Genomic DNA, 17809 nt, shown 5'->3' with positions numbered 1-17809 from the left:
GTATTGTGGGAATAATGACAACACTGACTTTGTTCACTTCTCTGAGTGGGGCACTGATCCATCTAGATGAGCAGCATATAAGCACAGTTACTATTATTTTCAAGATCCCAACCCCCTGGTGTTAGGCTCTTGAAAACAATGAGTGGACAGGTTGAACAAATGCCCCCCCCCCCGTTATGATCAGGATCAGGCTCCCACAGCAAATTTAAACAGAATATCATCCTTAAAAAGGTAGTGGTGGCATCCTTGTATTTGACATGATGAGACCATCACATATAATTTGGCTTTTAGAGTCTGTGTATGTATGGTGTACTGTAGTGATTATGCCCAATAGAATTAATACAGCTTTCTAGATTCTGATAAGTCCCTAGTTCATTGCAGTACATTTCCACCAGAGACAGAATCTTGAATTCATGGACAGAGCAGGGGTGCATGTGCGCGCACACACACAGAGGCTTTCAGAGATCCCCAAAAAATCCAGGATTCCTAAAATCTGGGAAAGATTCATTGATCTAGTTAAGACAGGTCAGAGAATCCTGGATTTATTTGGCCATTCTGTATGGGGAAAACTATCTGGGGGGCTAGGGGGGCATTTTTCAAACAAGCTCCACCAGATTTTCAGAGAAGCTACTCCTGACTATCCTATAAATATTACCCAAGTTTGAGGAAGATTGTATCCCAAGGTTCAATTTGTATGGGCTCCTGAAGGAGCTGTCCCCAGCCATTCTCCATTGTTTTCTATTTTGAAAATATTTTCAAGCAGGTTCTCAGGCAGAAATACATAGGGCAAGGCTTCCAGCAGCCAAAGGCATACTCCCAAATACAGGAGGAAGCCTAACAGAACCAAACTGAAGGAAGGGGAATGGATGAAATCCCCCCAGAACCAAAGTGAATCAAGGGGACTAACATCAAACCAGAGAATCATGTCGAGAAAGAATTCCATCCAAACCAAACTAAAACAAGATAAGACTGTTGCAACTTAGCTCCACTGAACCAGTGTCATTCACAGAAGCCAAGCACACGAGGAGAGCTCTTGCACAGATTGGCCACTCACTTCCCCCCTCCCTGCCTCACTCCATCTCCCTTCTGCCTCTGCCCCACTCCCCTCCATCTTCCCCTTCCCCTCTTAGAAAAAAAAAGTCAGAAAAGCCTACTTCTGATTCCTGGTAGACAGTGTCTCTGTGTATATTTTGCGGCAAGGAATGCAGTCAACCTGTCAACTGTAAGAAGACCAGGTTATATCCAAATTTAGAATTAATTTGTGTCATCTAAGACTAACAAATACATTGTAGCATAAGCTTTTGTGAAACAGAGCACATTTTGTCAGTTGCATTTGACAATGTGAGCTGTATTTCTCTTAAGCTTATACCACAGTGATGTCAAAATTTAAGATGCCAGAAGACTATGCCTTCATGGCTGCTACATGTTTGGAATGTTCAGATTTGGAGAAACTTTTACACCTGTATGTACTGATACTGTGGTGTAATACAGCCCTATTCCATTTAAGGGTTAATTTGAAACTAAGTGCTCAGATCTCTTAATGAGATGTACCTGGTCCCAAATGGGATAACAGTGCTAATTGATTTCAATGTTGGGAGGGGGAAGGGCAGTGACATGATATTTCTGGAAAATTCCTTAAAGCAAAGTGTTCCATTTTGTTAACTTAAGTTGCACGGTACTGCAAGCTAAAACTTATTTCTAAGCAGGAGTCAGTTTGTACTTTACCTCAACATCAACACACACACATCTATTATGGGGCACCACTTGCATCTCTACCAAGGGTTACATCTTATTGGCCTGTGTGCATATTCTACTACTCAAGGTTAGAGATGGGCATGAACCGGGAAAAAAACAAACCATGTGTTTTGTGGTTCATCACATTTCACAAACCACGAACTTTCACAAACCTGCCCTGGTTCACGGATCAGTTCATTTTGGTTCATGAAAATGTGACTTCTGGGCCAACAAATCAACACTTCTGGGTTAGCAGAAAGTCACTTGCAGCCTAGGCTGATGGCGCGGAGGATGGCAGGCGCTGGCGACAAACTGAGACCACACACTGGCTGGGTGAAAATAAGCCACAACTTTATTGCGAACAGCAGGTAAGGAGCGAAGGCAGTCATATGGATCGGATCCCCAAGCATCGGCTGGCCCGCCTGCCAGCTGATGAACCCTCCCCCCTCAGGCCCCAGCTGAGGGGGGGCACCCAAGGAGCGGCATTAAGGGGGAGATCATCTGGGTGTACACCCCTGCATGATTCCCCTGTCGCCTGGTGGTGAGTCCGCCTGGCAGCCCCCGAGCTGGGCATGCACCTCCATGACTCACCCCCAAGATTCCTTATGGGAATCCCCTTACAGGAACCAGGGCGGAGGCCCTGATTCCCCCAAAAGAGATCCGATCCAATGACCAACCGCCAAAAGTTGTGACAAAGAAGAAACCATACAAGCAATGAAAGAAAGGGAGCGGTGGGTGGGATTCGCCGCCCGAGCCGAATGATCTGAGGCCGGGCCGGGCCCTAAATAAATACCCAGCCAGCGGACCAGAGGGAAGACTGCCTCCCCGAGGTCCGCCGGCTGGCCCGGCCCCGCCCCCTGGCCGGCTGATTGGCCGGCCGGAATTCAAATTCGATTGGGTGCTGGCTGCCTGGCCGAGACCGAGTCAGCCAGCATACCGGCCGCCGCGCCTGCCCTGCCCCCGCGCCTCCCAGCAGCAAACCAGGCTCCCGGTAAGTCGGGCGCCCACGCTTGCAGCCTAGGCTGATGGCGCGGAGGATGGCAGGCGCTGGCGACAAACTGAGACCACACACTGGCTGGGTGAAAATAGGCCACAACTTTATTGCGAACAGCAGGTAAGGAGCGAAGGCAGTCATATGGATCGGATCCCCAAGCATCGGCTGGCCCGCCTGCCGGCTGATGAACCCTCCCCCCTCAGGCCCCAGCTGAGGGGGGGCACCCAAGGAGCGGCATTAAGGGGGAGATCATCTGGGTGTACACCCCTGCATGATTCCCCTGTCGCCTGGTGGTGAGTCCGCCTGGCAGCCCCCGAGCTGGGCATGCACCTCCGTGACTCACCCCCAAGATTCCTTATGGGAATCCCCTTACAGGAACCAGGGCGGAGGCCCTGATTCCCCCAAAAGAGATCCGATCCAATGACCAACCACCACCAGAGCCCCCCCGGGGGGGGGGCTCCCGCCAAAGCTCCTACCGCCGCAACCACTTCAGCAGACCATCCCTGAGGTCCTGCAGCCAAATGTCATGCCCCCAGCTGGACAGGTGCACCCCATCTGGGCGGAACAATGCCTCCATGCGGAATGAAATGTCTGAGTGCCGGATGAGCAGGCCCCCGGCAGCGGAGATGTAATGTCCCATGGCGCGGGCCACCCCTTGCCGGATTCCGTCCACCTTCTCGGGGTGGCGCGCAAAACGCCAGCAGCGCCTCTGGAGCAAGTCCGACCACAGGAAGAAAGTCCGAGGGAACAGCCCCCTTAGATAGTCCAGGTCACTGCACATCGCCCGCTTCAGCTCCGGAGCCTCCCGCCTGCCCAGGTCGTTTTCTCCCAGCTGGATGATCAAGGCGTCGGGTGGGCTCTCCCGGCGGGCCTGCCGCAACAAGGTGGGAACCAGCGCCTCCCACCGCATGCCCCGGGAGCCAATCCAGCGAATCTCGATGCGATCGTCCAACCCGAGGTGTCTTCCCCATCCTGAGGACGCCGCGTACTTTCCGGCCCAATGCACGATACTGTGGCCACAAATCCAAACAATCCTCCGGCACCCTGAAACATGAAGCATAAACAGACACAATGAGCCAGAGCCCAGGCAGGGCGGATGTAAGTGCGGAAGGTCCGGGACCGCCAGCGGCCGAGCCGCTGGATGGCAGACGCGGGGAGCCCGAGGCCTGCCGCCACCGTGGCAGCGCCAATGCGGAAGGAATGGGATGCGAAGTTCGCTGGCGGGAACCCAGCTGCCTGTAGGCATGCCCGCAGCAGGGCCGCGAACTGGTAGCGTGTAAATGGGGCGCCGCCCCTGTGCACCAGGAAGGGGCCGGGGAGGGGAGGCCGGACTGCTAGGTAAGACTGGACAGCCCTGACTGGACAGATAGCCTGCTCCCGAGAGGCCCGCAGGCTGACAGAGACCCCCCGGCCCGTTGGTCGGTTTTGGATTGCCGGACCGAGATGGTGACCCTGCGCCTGGAAAAAACCATGTCCCCTGCTCCCAGGGCCCTGCCAGAGGCATCCTGGCGGGACCCCGCCACCAGTTCGCTGACCCGGAAGGCCCCGAAATAGGCCAGGGTGAAGGCCACGTGTACAAGCCGCTCCTCGTACGAAGACCAGCAGATGTCTGGGAGCGCCTGCAAAATCGCCCGCAGGATAGGCAGGGTGATGGGCCTGCGCTGGTCGGGTGCCCGCGGGGAGACCCTGCCCCACCCCTCTATGGCCCTGCGAGCCTGGAAACCGTCACATGGATCAGGGAATCCTTCTGCCTTGCAGACGAAAGAGATTCCCGACAACTCGCGCCGCATGGTTCCTGGAGCGAGGCCAGATCCTCGCAGGTGGGCCAGGTAACGCAGCACCGTGGTCTTGGATGGCGGCCAGGGGTCCCGGTCTCCTTCCTTTCCGATGAAGGTGAGGAAGCGCGCCACTGCCTTGGCATAAGCCCGCAGAGTAGAGGGAGCCACTGAGCTGAGAATTCCCTGTGTCACTGTGTCTCGCCAATCCGCCACAGGTTCACCGGGAATGGGTCGGGAGTGCGTGCCGCTTGAGGGGCCAGCGAGAAGAACTTCTCCATCTGGAAGCGAGACAGCGCATCTGCCATGCTGTTATCCAAACCTGCTACGTGCCGGGCTGAAAATGAGATGTTAGTGGAAAGACAGCATAGAACAAAATGCCGGATGAGCCGCATGACCCACTCAGAGCGAGAGGACTGCTTGTTAATCACCCGGACTGACGCCTGGTTGTCGCACCAGAAGAGGACCCGTTTGTCCCTGAACTCCTCCCGCCAGATTGTAACGGCGACCAAGATGGGAAACAGCTCCAGGAAGGTGAGGTCCCTGAAGATCCCGGAGCTGGCCCAGGATGAGGGCCATCGCTGGGCGCACCACCTCCCTTTGAAGAAGACCCCAAACCCCAGGCTGCCCGCTGCATCCGACTGCACCTGCAGGTCGGAGCCTGGCGAGAGGGCACCTTGCCACAGCGAAACCCCATTGTAATTGGAGAGGAACTCCCACCAGACCCTGAGATCCTCCTTTATCCCCTTAGTGAGCCGAATGTGATGGTGCGGTGCCGATGCCCCTCTGCACACCCTGGCCAGGCGAGCGCAGAAGGCCCGGCCCGGGGAAACCACTCGGCAGGCAAAGTTGAGATGCCCAATGATGGACTGGAGGTCCCTTAAGGTGCACTTCTCCCGAGGGAGAGTGGACTCAATGATGGCCCGCAGCCGGGCTAACTTGTCCTGGGGGAGGCGAGAAAGGCCTGCCTCGGAGTCGAGTTCAATCCCCAGGTAAGTGAGACGGGAGGCGGGGCCCTCCGTCTTTTCCGGCGCGAGTGAGACCCCCAGCTCATCAGCCAAGTCCTGGAAGATCCTAAGCCGAATGGCACAAGTGTGACCACCAGGGGGCGCCATGATCAGGAAATCATCGAGGTAATGAGTAATGTGGGGGGAACCCATGCGATCCTTGGCGGCCCACTCCAGGAAGGTGCTGAATGCCTCAAAGGCGGCACAGGCAACAGAGCACCCCATGGGCATGGCCCTGTCCACGTACCATTGACCCCTGAACTTGAAACCCAGGAGGCAAAAGTCCTGAGGGTGAACTGGAAGTAGCCTGAAGGCGGATTGAACATCACACTTGGCCAAGAGGGCCCCCCGCCCGCAGGACTGGACGAGGCGGACCGCCTGGTCAAAGGAGGCGTATCTAACTGAGCACAGCTCCTAGGGGATGCAATCATTGACTGAGGAACCACGCGGGTATGACAGGTGATGTATGAGTCTGAACTCCCCAGGGGCCTTCTTGGGGACGACCCCCAGAGGAGAAACCCTGAGGTTAGGTAACGGGGGGGAAGAGAAGGGGCCAGACACCCGGCCAGCCCCCACCTCCTTGGCAATTTTGGCAGCGACCACCTCGGGCAACTCCATTGCAGACTTAAGGTTGCCCGAGGAAGTGGCCACACGGGGGCCCGTGAAAGGAATTCGGAAGCCTTTGGAGAAGCCTTCCATCAGGAAGGCGGCCGCCAGCCTGTTAGGGTATTGTTCCAGGAGGGGGCGGAGGGCCTGCAGGCGGATAGGTGTGTGAGCCAACCCTAACTCAGCGCAGCCAGGGCTACTTGCTGCTGCTGCTGGACTGGTGACCGGCGGTGGAACTCGACCCCCCATCCCTATGGGCACCGCTATTGGAGGACCGGCCCCCCCGAAAGGGAGCCGTGGCCTGGGATCCTCGCGGGCATACCTGGCGGGAGTGCGGGGCACCACAAGACTCGCAACAGTGCTCGTAACGGCACTTGGACCGCTGGCACTTGCCCTGATTGAATTCCCAGCACAGGCCGCAAGGTCTGTCCCGCCGGCTGAACCAGCGCCCCCCCCCCGGGCAGGCTCAGCCCACCCTCTCATGTGGGGGCCCACCAGCCAGAGCCAGAGCTTCTGGCTGATGAGGTCCCACCTGGCCCTGGGGTTCTGGGAAGCCCTCTTCCGAAAGGCCTCATCGTAGTCCATAGCTGCCCCCTCCCCAGCCAGGGCCCGGGCCCGCAGGACGTTGCCCAAATGGTTGGACAAGTGCCACCCTCGTTGCGGATACGCTATCTGCACCACCCCCATGTAGACAGTGAACCCTTCCATCCAGTTACTAAAGGTCCGTTCAGCTGTCTCCTTTTTTGGCGTCTTTTTATCCCGTTTGTTGGACAGGGCGTACCTCCCATCCTCTGCCTCCGGCCTGAGGAGGGAGAAAACGTCTACGTAGAACCCGTTCGGGATTCTCTCCCGGGCCTTGCGCGATAAATGAATCCCCGGGGGATCCTCATCGTCCGTGAAGGACCTAGAGGAGAGGGGGGGTGTTTTGCTGTCCTCTGTTCCCCAAACCTCCCGGGAGTCCTCAATGCCAGCTGCCCCCCTGCGCTGCGAGGCCCAGCCTGGGAGGCCGGGGATGGCGGCCCCTGCTTCCCAGTAGCCTGCCCCGCCGCACTCATCTTCTGAAGAGGACTCACCTGTGGATCCCTCACTGTCTGAATGCTCCTGGTGCCGGCGGCTTCGGCTTGTCTTCCTGGGGGCCTTCCTTCTTTTAGTGGAGGGGGGCCGCCTGCGGCTGGAGCTCCTGGAACTGGAGCTCGATGACTTTTCCCCTCGGCGCCCTCTGGCAGGGCTGCTTCTCCTTCTTTTGCTGCGCTAGAGGGGACCTCAACAGGCCCTGGGGGAGGTGCGACCCCCCCAGGCCTGGAGTTCCCCAGGCTCTCCACTCTGGCAGAGAGTAGCTCCAAGGTGCGGCTGATATTCTGGAGGGAGGTGGCTGTGCTATCCTCAGCAGCCCCCCCTCCTTGCACTGAGCCCTTATTACGGGGGGGGGAAGCCAGGCGCGGTCCCCCTTCGCATGCCCCTTAGCCTCCCTGGAAACCGTGGTGTGAGGGCGCTCCCTGGAGGGTGCGGAGCCCTTTGGGGATGGCTGTTGCTGGCGCCTCCCAACTTGAGTCTTCTTCCCCCGACCCCCGGCAGGCTGCTTGGGCTTTCCACCTATGGGGCCCTTCTTGCTCCTGCTGCCGGCAGCCCCCTTTTTGGGCCCCCCGGGGGGCGCTGGTGCTGCCTTGTCACCCCCCTGTGCCTTCTTCCCTGCCCCGCCAGCCCGCCTGGTTGGAGCCATGCCCTGGCCGGTGGTGGCTTCCGCTGGGGCGGGGTGGTGCCGCCGCTCCCCTGCCCTGGCTAACAGAGGGGCCGGGAGCAACCGGAGGCTGTGGGACGACTGCGTGGGTTGCACCACGCGGTCCTCCCTGGATGACTTCACCGCGGAGGGGCCTGGGCTCAGCTCTGCCCCGGGTCCCCAAACCACGGCGCTCCCACCTGCCCTGAGCTAACAGGAGGGGCAGGGAGCCCGGTCCGCGTGGTCGCACGGCGACCGGGGAAGCGGAGAGCCAAAGGAGCCCAAAGCCGGAAGGCAGTGGAGCCGGGCGTGAACGGGGGAGGCTCAGCTAAACCTCCCCGGTCTCAGCCTCCGTGCTGCCGGTCCAACGCCGCTCGCCTCCTCTCTGCGCCTTCTCGCCGCTTGCCGTTCCCGCTCTCGAAGCTCTTCTCTCCTTCGCCGCCCGAGCCGAATGATCTGAGGCCGGGCCGGGCCCTAAATAAATACCCTGCCAGCGGACCAGAGGGAAGACTGCCTCCCCGAGGTCCGCCGGCTGGCCTGGCCCCGCCCCCCGGCCAGCTGATTGGCCGGCCGGAATTCAAATTCGATTGGGTGCTGGCTGCCCGGCCGAGACCGAGTCAGCCAGCATACCGGCCGCCGCGCCTGCCCTGCCCCCGCGCCTCCCGGCAGCAAACCAGGCTCCCGGTAAGTCGGGCGCCCGCGCTTCTGGGCCAGCAGAAGGCTACTTCCGGGTCAGCAGAAGGTCTGCAGGAAGTCCATCCCCTGTTGCCTAGGAAACTGATTGATCAGTGCCAGGCTGTCTGCAGTGACAAATCAAAAAACTAACCAAACGAACCAGCCTAAAGTTCATGATGGTTCGTCAGAAATGGGTTCTGACAAACTGTCGGTTCACAAACCATGAACCAGCCTGGTTTGTGCTGAATTTTGGTTTGTATTTCGGTTTGTGCCCATCTCTATTCAAGATATTGCTGTATGCTGTGGAGTTAATTACCAGCTAAGCTCCAGGTACTGACTGTATTATCTAGACAGCTAGCTTTATTGTTTTAACTAATAATCTACTGAGACTGTACTCTCTTTTAAATGGATTTGTTTAATTGTTAATTAATAAAGATTTCTATATTTCTAAACAGTAGTCTTTATTTCTGAGTAAGACCACCTTGGAACCCAAGAAGGGTTTTTCTGGGGGCATTGCCAAGTTTAAAAAAGAGCTTCTTTTAGTTCCAGGCATTGGAACCAAAATGACAGACCTTGTTCCTCTGAGAGTTTAGGCTTGGCAAGAGGGGAAAAGTTGCTACAGGTACCTATATGCTTTTAAAATGAAGTTCTATCATATGTTATGCTTACAGTATGCTGACAATTAAAAACAACAGCAACGGACCATGGACACTAAGAAGCAGAGATGAGAATCACTCATATCTCTACTTACCTCTCAATAATGTGCTCTCTAATCAGTGATACATGAATCTTATTTGTGCTTAAATCCTTCTTCTCCAAGAGTTTATCTCAGGACAAATCTGACCATTAGGAAGTCCATTATTTCCCACATCGCATTGGTTAGGGAAATTGACAGATGCTATATGCTATCTCTGTAACTTCTTTAATCTAGGCTATTTAACCAATCATGACATTTTATGCTCTAGCATTCATCATTCATGTGTCTTACGATTTTTTTTTACTACAGCTGCACAAATGGAAAGGTTGCATCCAGTTGTCAGTTATGCGATGGATATTGCTACAATGGAGGTATATGTCAGTTGGACCCAGAGACCAATATACCTGTTTGCCTGTGAGTACATTACTGCATTGTACTGTCATTGGAACATCTAGTGAATTCCTCTGAATATTTTTTTCTGTCCAAATTTTTCTGTTGCAACTAAATATTTGGTGTCCCAGGTTTTTTCCACTTTTGTCAATTTGCAGTATTTAGCTGAAAGTGATAGAAGAGTGACTGTCATTTTTAATTATGTTACTATATATATTTATGGCTGCCATTTGTACCCTCTTAAAGTGATGCGTAGATATTAGCACATGCATTTCAATAAAATGGCAGATGATGAAAATATATATGCACACAGACACTAAATGTTCTATGATAACTTGAATATATTTCCTAGTATGGCTATGTTAACTCCTGTAAATAAGTTTTACCATTTTAAAGTCAGCATTCATAAACGAAATTTTGACGTGAATTCTTAAATCAGGGTTAACTGTCATAGTTGTATTAATTTGTGTGTGGAGTTATAAGCACATACAGCAACTGCAGCATACTACTACCAATGGGACTGGTTTAAAAGAAAGTGTTTGGAGAGTACCACTGTGGGATGGAGCCTTATCTTAGAATCCCCCTACCATGCCTCCCAGCATAAGCTGGCTCATTTTAGCAACCTTATCGGAAATACACATGTGAATTCTAGGCATGTGAATATATCATTAAGTAAACATACTGCAACCGTGTCAAAACTTAAGGCACACAATTTCAGTCTATGTTGCACTATTATGCTTGATTTTCTTCTAAATGATGAGTGAAATAAATCATTTTGTGATTAAAAAGGTTCATAACTTACTGCAAATATATAATATTATTTTCATTGTTACTGGGAACTAATGGCTGAAGCCAGTCTCTTTATGGCATATTGCTGTAGGAGTGCAAAATGTCATTTGATGTCAATAGATCAGGACTGTATTAATTGAGCATGATCCATCCTAATGTGGCTAGAGTAACGGCATGTGTTAGAATGAGTGTAGGGCTTAATATATCCCTGATACTCTCTCCTGGTGTGCATGTGCAGCAATTGAACCACTATCAGAAACTGAAGAAACATGCACTCCTCTCTATCTACATCTAGCCTTTCATCTTGGTTACATATACGTTAATCATGCTCAGGGCCCAATGAAAAGGAGGGACAAATGGAGATAGGGTGATGTACACAGAGCTTCCATTATTAATAATGACTCAGGCACTGTGGTTGTCCACATGCTTGAAAGAGAGTGAGGAGAGCAACAGGACCTTGTTGCAGCCTGTGTTGTTCTTTTTGCCCAGAGGCACTGTGGCTGTGCCAGGATGGCTTTTGTCCAAAGCTTTCAGTAATGACGACTTTATGAATGACATCCAATTAGACTTCCCTGTGAAAGTGCTGAGCATTTTTCCTTATTGTTCATTTTACCATAACTGTGTATATGCATTTAAAGCATGTTCAGCAAAAGGCAGAATATTTATTTATTTAGCTGTATTTTACTGAAATTCTGCAGATGCTCTGTGGGGTTTAAAAGTCAGCGCTGTGACCAGAAAGTGAACCCTTGTGATTACTACTGTCAGAATGAGGGAATTTGCACTTTAACTGCGTTTAATGAACCAAGATGCAAGTAGGTTTAACCTTCCACTTAATGCTGCGCATTTGTGACATCATTTCAGGCCACAGTTCATTGGTTCACATCATATAGATCCATATACATTTCACAATTTATATGTAATCTCAGGGTTCATTTATGTAATAAAATGCAGCTTTTTGTAGTTTTGCTAATGAGTGTATTAAAATATAGTGTGTGTGGTAAAGTATTGCCATATAATTAGAAGTGAAACTTTATACTACTATTTATCAACACAATGAAAATAATGTGACATATTTGGAGTTTTGCTAAATAACCCTACCTTTAAATAGCTTTAAGTTTAGAAATATGACAGACTTCATTTACAATCATTATTTGATATTTTGAAATCTGATACTACAATACTAGAAGTTACAAGATAATTGAACAAGCAGTTTGTTAACCGTTGAAGCAATAAACTTCTTTATAATTATAATATGAAAATAATTGTTAAGAAGCAATTATCACAAACAGCAACAAATGAGAAAAACTCTCTTAACTCTTTCTATCGTTTACTGATGTAGAACACAATTTAGTTTCATTTGTCTGTCATCCTTCTTAATAGAATTCAGATATGTTTCCTGGAGAAAAATATTATTGCCCACTAGGCAATGAAATTACACTTGTCCTGCATAGCATAATCTTGAAAATAATTCAGAAAAAAAATCAGGGATTCTAATTTGAAGAGGTATCGTAACTCTTTTATTCCTTTATTAACACAGAACACAGTCCAACACAGAGTTAAACATACTTAATCATATTGAAATTAAGGCGTTTAAGCTTGCTCAATGCCATATTTCATTATGGTTATAGCATACAATTTTGAACTGATTCCAAAATCATGGCTGCCATATGGATATCTTCTATTTTTGTGATGGTTCTACATTGGAGGCATAGATTTGAAAAGATGTTCACCACATGGATTGTTCTAAGAACATAGAGAGCATTGGTGCCACATATTCTTGGTAGACATTAAGCGTGGAAATATTGTATGTGCAATCCACATAGTGAACAGTTTTCAAATATGAAAGCTCAATGTGGACCCAATGCCATACAGAAAGGTTTCCTAGTAGAAGCTTTGTTATTTGAATTGGCTTTTACATCCATTTTATGTCATATTTCAAACACCATTCAGAGACACTTTCTGGCTCCAGCCTATCATAAGTGTGAGAGATTGGGTTTTTCTTTGTGATTTGGCTATTGTTGAAGTAGATTCATAGACTAAAAGTCATGTTAAGATAAATTTGACAGCCAGTCTGTAGTATGCAATTCTTCCCAGGAAAAATTTTGTGAAGATGTGATAGTGCTATACAACCTGGCATGTTCTTTGGAAAGTACTCCAGAACTGCCCTGTAGTTTATCAGATATTTACTCTGAAGCTTGGACTAACTAAATATACTGTCTAGATATACATGCTACAGGTTTGATCCTGTACGTATAGTCTGATCCTGCACTTGTTCTCCTAAGTGCCACAAAGGCAATCACAACACATTCTCTGTGTAAATATATATGTCATTGTTATGGAGCTGTAGTACATGTATTTTTAAAACCATGCAACAAATATGTGGAAATCATACATGAATAGTAGTTGAGATTAGGCGTGTACACCTAAAAAAGATTCGGGTTTCCCGCTTTGGGTAACAATCTGCTGCCCGCATGCTGCCTTCTTTCACTCAGTGGGAGAACACCCTCTTCCCCTCTCCCATCCGGTGAAAGAAGGCGGCAGGAAGCTTTGAAATCAGCACTTTTCTTGCCATGCAAACAGCAAAAAAAGTACTGCTTTGAGCTTCCTGTGCCATCTTCTTTCATCGGATGGGAGAGGGGAGGAGGAAACCCCCTCCTCCCTTCTCCCATCTGATGAAAGAAGGCAACAGGAAGCTTTGAAATCAGCACTCCCCCCCCAAGTTGGAAGAACAAGACAGACACAAGGCTTTGGAATTAAGGGCTGCTTTATTAAATATGACATCAACTCTAAACTGCGGCAAAAGCTAACTGGCAGTACAAGTCAAGCCACAAGGTCACTCCCTGACCCACGCCTTGACCTATCTAGGTGAGCCCTACTGTTTGAGCGTGAGCTATTCTTGGAATGGCTTCGGCCCTGCCGGCCAGGCAAAGGGTTCCCCCCATCAAGCTCCTAAAGCCTCAGCCATACAGCATGAGGGAAGGACTTGCACCTGGGGTTCCCTGGAGGCAGTCTGCCAGGTGGTGGTAGCCATGAAGCATACTGTCCCTCCTGACAGACCCCATTTCCCCACCACTGGGGAATTGCCAAAGTGGTGCTCACCAGCCCGCTCCCTATTCCCCAACTTTCTTCTGCCAATGTGAAAGGGCAAGCCTCTGCTTAGGCCCTCATGCTCCACAGGTGGCCTAGTGCCAACCTGAGCCCTTGCCGCAGGTCATCTAAAAAGATGTTGCCAGAAACTGACAGGTGGATCCTGTCATCCCTGTAAAGGGTGGCACATGCAGCCTTAATCCTAAAATGAGGGAGATAAATCCCAAGTCCCTCTGCCAACACCTTCTGTATGGCCCCTAGGGTCAAGTGACTCTCTCCACACACGCCGTGCGAGCATTTCTGACCAAAAAATGTAGACCCTGGGCCAACAGCTCTTGATCACTTTCCAGTCAGCAATCACCTGTAAAGACAGGGCCCTGCCTTTCAACAAACCCAGATCATTTTCACCCAAGTGGATGATCAAAATGTGTGGGGGAGGACCCATCCTTCCCCCAAACAAGAGAGGCAGCAACCCTGACCACCGGAGGCCCAGCCATTCTGTTGAGGTAACTTCACTCAGCCAAAGCTGAGATCTGACCGGTGTCCTTCTGGCTTGGATGGCAGCCCAGAACACCATACTGTATCCGGCAATGAGGATCCGCTTCCTCTCATGGCGACCCATCGCACCTAGGAAAAATTCAAGCCGAGTGAGATTCCAACAAAGGTAGAGTACGAATGTAAGACTGGTAGGCAGAAGATTTCCATCTGCCCACCCTCTGAATGGCTTTGCCAGTGTACCCCATGGCAGCCGCAGTCGATGCCGCCCCATTTTGGAATGAATGGGTGCCAAATTTGACACCCGACATGTCCAACTGGCACAATGCCCTGTTCTTCACTGCCCAGAACTGGTACCATGTCAAGGGAGAATGGTTGCGGTGGCAAAACAACACTCCCCGGTCATCACTCCTGACTTCTACATAACTTCGGAGTGCCCACACCGGACATAATCCTTCCTCCTCGCAGGGGCCCAATGTAAGTACCGTCCCCACCTGCTTCTGGTCTGTCTTTGATCGCTTAATCCTAATCGAGACCCTATTATCTACGAACTCAACATCCTGGGCCAACAGGGCATGACCCGAAGTGTCCTTCTGTGACTGAACCACTAGTTCACTTACCCGCAAGGCACCGAAGAATACTGTGAATGCTGCAGCATGAAATAGTGTTCCTTCAAAATCAGAACTATGTACAGTTCCCCAGACTGAACTCAAGTTGTTAAGAATGGCAGGGGAAATCGGCTGTCTCACAACTATAACACTTCAGTGTTACCATTTTCCTTTTAAAAAAAAACTGGATCAATTTTCCTTTACCAAAACTCATGGCATATTTGTTGTCTCATTATATGACACTGGCTGGGATAATTATACACCTAGTGGCAGTCAGTTAATTTATAAGGAGTTATTTTATGACTGGGTGTGTGTACTGAAAGATAATTGTCAGTGCTAATGGCTGTGCTTTGGGAATATGGTATACTACTGTGTATGTGGCATTGTCCTAAAAGGAAAAAGTCGCAGCTACTTCTCTGTGCATTCTTTCAATAAAATAAAATGCAACCAGAGAGCAATTTTGCCCCAGAATGTTCTTAAAGAATTTTTCAACTGTAGTTCTTGTACGACACTTATTACTGACATAAGATGGCAGCCATCACAAAGACATTTTGTACTGATTTCACTGTCACATGCTATCCTATTACACATGCTTAAATAGATCAAAAGATTATTTGCACAATTAATGTATAGCCTTCCTTCCCATTGATTTGTAAAATTACTGTATGTTTTGATCTGCACAGTTAGGTTCACAGTTTGACAGTTTACTTGGTGTTCAGACAAGTTAATCCACCTGAATTAAATGTGAAAATAGCAAGCTTAATTCCAATTTTTTTACCTGAATTGGGCTATAGATAAGAACAAGTGAGGATCCTGCATGGACTTGCTGGGGGAGGGGGAATTTTCTCTTATACCACCTTCCCATATTATTTCCCCTTTCTCTCATTCTGGCAACCATTATATCCTTTCCCTCTTCCCATTCATCAAACACTCTTTCTTCTATCTTTCTCCGTCTATATATTATTATTTTTTATGTCTCATCTTTCTCCCAAATGAGAACCCAAAGCAGCTTATATCATTATTATTATCTCCATTTTATCCTCAAAACAAATCTTGAAGTAGATTAGCCTGAGGGTGAGTGACTGGCCCAGGGTCACCCTGCTGACGTCCATGTCAAGAGTGGGGATTTGAAACTGGGTCTCCCAGACCTTAGACTGACACTCAAACCATTACAGCGTGTTGGCTCTCAGATTTTCCTCCTTCCCTCCCTCAGCAGTCTCTCCCCGGGAGAAATCTGGCCAAGCTGTAAAATTTATATGGTAGCAAGTCATGCAGGTAAGTTGTGTGATGGCCTACTGCCGAGCCTTGCCAAGCTGTGCAAACTGAGCAGAGGCTGCCTCAGCACCAGGCAAGCTGTGTTACACAGGGATTGCATTCTGGAATTTCTGAGCCAAAAATCTGCATGAAAATCACTATTTGGGGTCATTACCATGATTTTCCTGAATGGTTACACAAATCTGGGATTCTTAGGCATTACAAAAAGCAACCCCCCCCCCAAAAAAATCTATGTAGTATTTTTTTATTTGGGTGCTTACCATAAGCATCAGCAGACATTTTTTTTTCTCAGGCAATGGTCCATGGAAGGTGGCACGGGACCCAGTAGAACTGTGGTTCTGTCTTGCTCCTTCCTCTTCCCTCCCTTCTTTGTGCAGGGTGGAGCCCTTTTTTCCTCTACAAGTAGGATGGCTGGGGGTACTTTGTTCAGGGGCCTGTAGAATGGAATTCTGTGTTCCCATCTGCTTGAAACGTAATGGTTCTTTAGTGGACAGGCAGCACTAGTTCCCCTGCAGTGTTAGTGTTTAGCCACCTGAAAAAAGTATCCCATAGGGAATAGTGGCAGAGTTGCAGTTCTCCTTCTGTCCCTCCTTTGTCACTTTATGAAAGGAAACAAACTACAACAAGGAAGAATGCCAAACACAGAGTTTTCAGTGGGAAGGTAAAACATTTTTATTTTCAGTCTCTTTAAAAATAGGTAAATGAAATAAGTGCAAACAGGGTTTGTTTTTTTTCAAATGCTGATGGCTGGCTGCCTCTCTCCTACTAGGCTGCCACTTGACTGCTATTTCTTTCTGTTTCACCTTAGGAGTCTAAGGTGCCACTGGACTAAAATCTTGCTGCCCTCCTCCCTAGGAATGAGTAGAGAGAAGTGTGCCTGTGCCAAGAGGCAACTACTTTGGCATCTGTAAAACAGAACCACTTTGTTTGATCTGCTTGAAATTTACCGGGTCTTTAGATTAGAGGAAGGACTATGTACAGTGCACATTTGGTGGCACTATCTTTATAAAGAGCTTCCCTAATCCCTTGAATACATTCCCCATTGAAAACAATGGTCCTAAAATGCTGGAACCTGAAAAACCACAGAGGTTTGAATCCCATACAGGTAACATAATACCTCAAAATCAGCCATCATGATAAAAATCCCTCCACCCTAAATCCTGACTCCAAAATGTTAGCAGGTTTTTTTTTCCCCATTAGAGTATATCCTTACTGACTTAAATTATAGCCACTGCCACAGCTGGGTGAGTTGCACTAATTATCCCACATGGGCTTGGTTTGCTTCTGGCCATTGGTAGCACAAAAGCATCACTTCCTGGGCATACCACAGTCAGCCAAGTCCAGTTTTGGTTTGATCCAACCAGCGGTTGATATTAGAGGAAACAATGGATGTATCTTGCTTAGGGTGACAAAATATCCTAAATCAGCCCTGGACGATAACATCATTTGTGGCACAAAATAGAAAGAAGTAGAGCAAACAGTTGTGAAGGAATGCAATGAAAGAGATTTGTTGTTATGGCTCACTGATTTTTGTTCTCTATATTACCCATGGATTTTGGGATCAGTATCTGATTGTGCTTCTTGTATAGTGTATTGGTGATTTTGAAGAATATGTTAAAGGCTTCAATGATATAGTTCATTTGCAAATGAAGGCCAAATATGGTTTTAGGCATACAGGAAATAGACTGTCTCTCCCCTATAAAAATTATAATTGTTCTCTATAGTGCCATCACCATGTTACATGAACCAACTCATCTCATTTTGTCCTAAGTCAGCTACTTTATGTGAATAAAAAGGTGGAAAAAGCTAAACAGTACAGCCACTGGTTAATCGGTGTACCCAAAAACAGAAAAGCATTTTAGCAGGCAATCCTATGCAGAGTTGCTCCCGCTTAAACCCACTGATTTCAATGGAGTAACTCTATTTCAGATTGCACCGTAAATCCCTTAATCCAAATTTC

At 49.3% G+C, this 17809-nt stretch overlaps 1 protein-coding gene across 1 annotated transcript in view; it reads left to right on the top strand.

The window, feature by feature from the left end:
* Nucleotides 1-17809, top strand: part of LRP1B (LDL receptor related protein 1B) — a 1076743-nt gene that overhangs the window by 1040076 nt on the left and 18858 nt on the right. Inside the window, exons 86-87 of the mRNA XM_054970106.1 lie at nucleotides 9515-9619; nucleotides 11083-11196. Coding sequence (XP_054826081.1) covers nucleotides 9515-9619; nucleotides 11083-11196 — 219 coding nt within the window. The remainder of the gene's footprint in view (nucleotides 1-9514; nucleotides 9620-11082; nucleotides 11197-17809) is intronic.

Source organism: Eublepharis macularius, chromosome 2, assembly GCF_028583425.1.
Source record: "Eublepharis macularius isolate TG4126 chromosome 2, MPM_Emac_v1.0, whole genome shotgun sequence".
Classification (NCBI taxonomy): Eukaryota; Metazoa; Chordata; class Lepidosauria; order Squamata; family Eublepharidae; genus Eublepharis; species Eublepharis macularius.
This window is presented reverse-complemented; position numbering and strand designations above follow the sequence as displayed.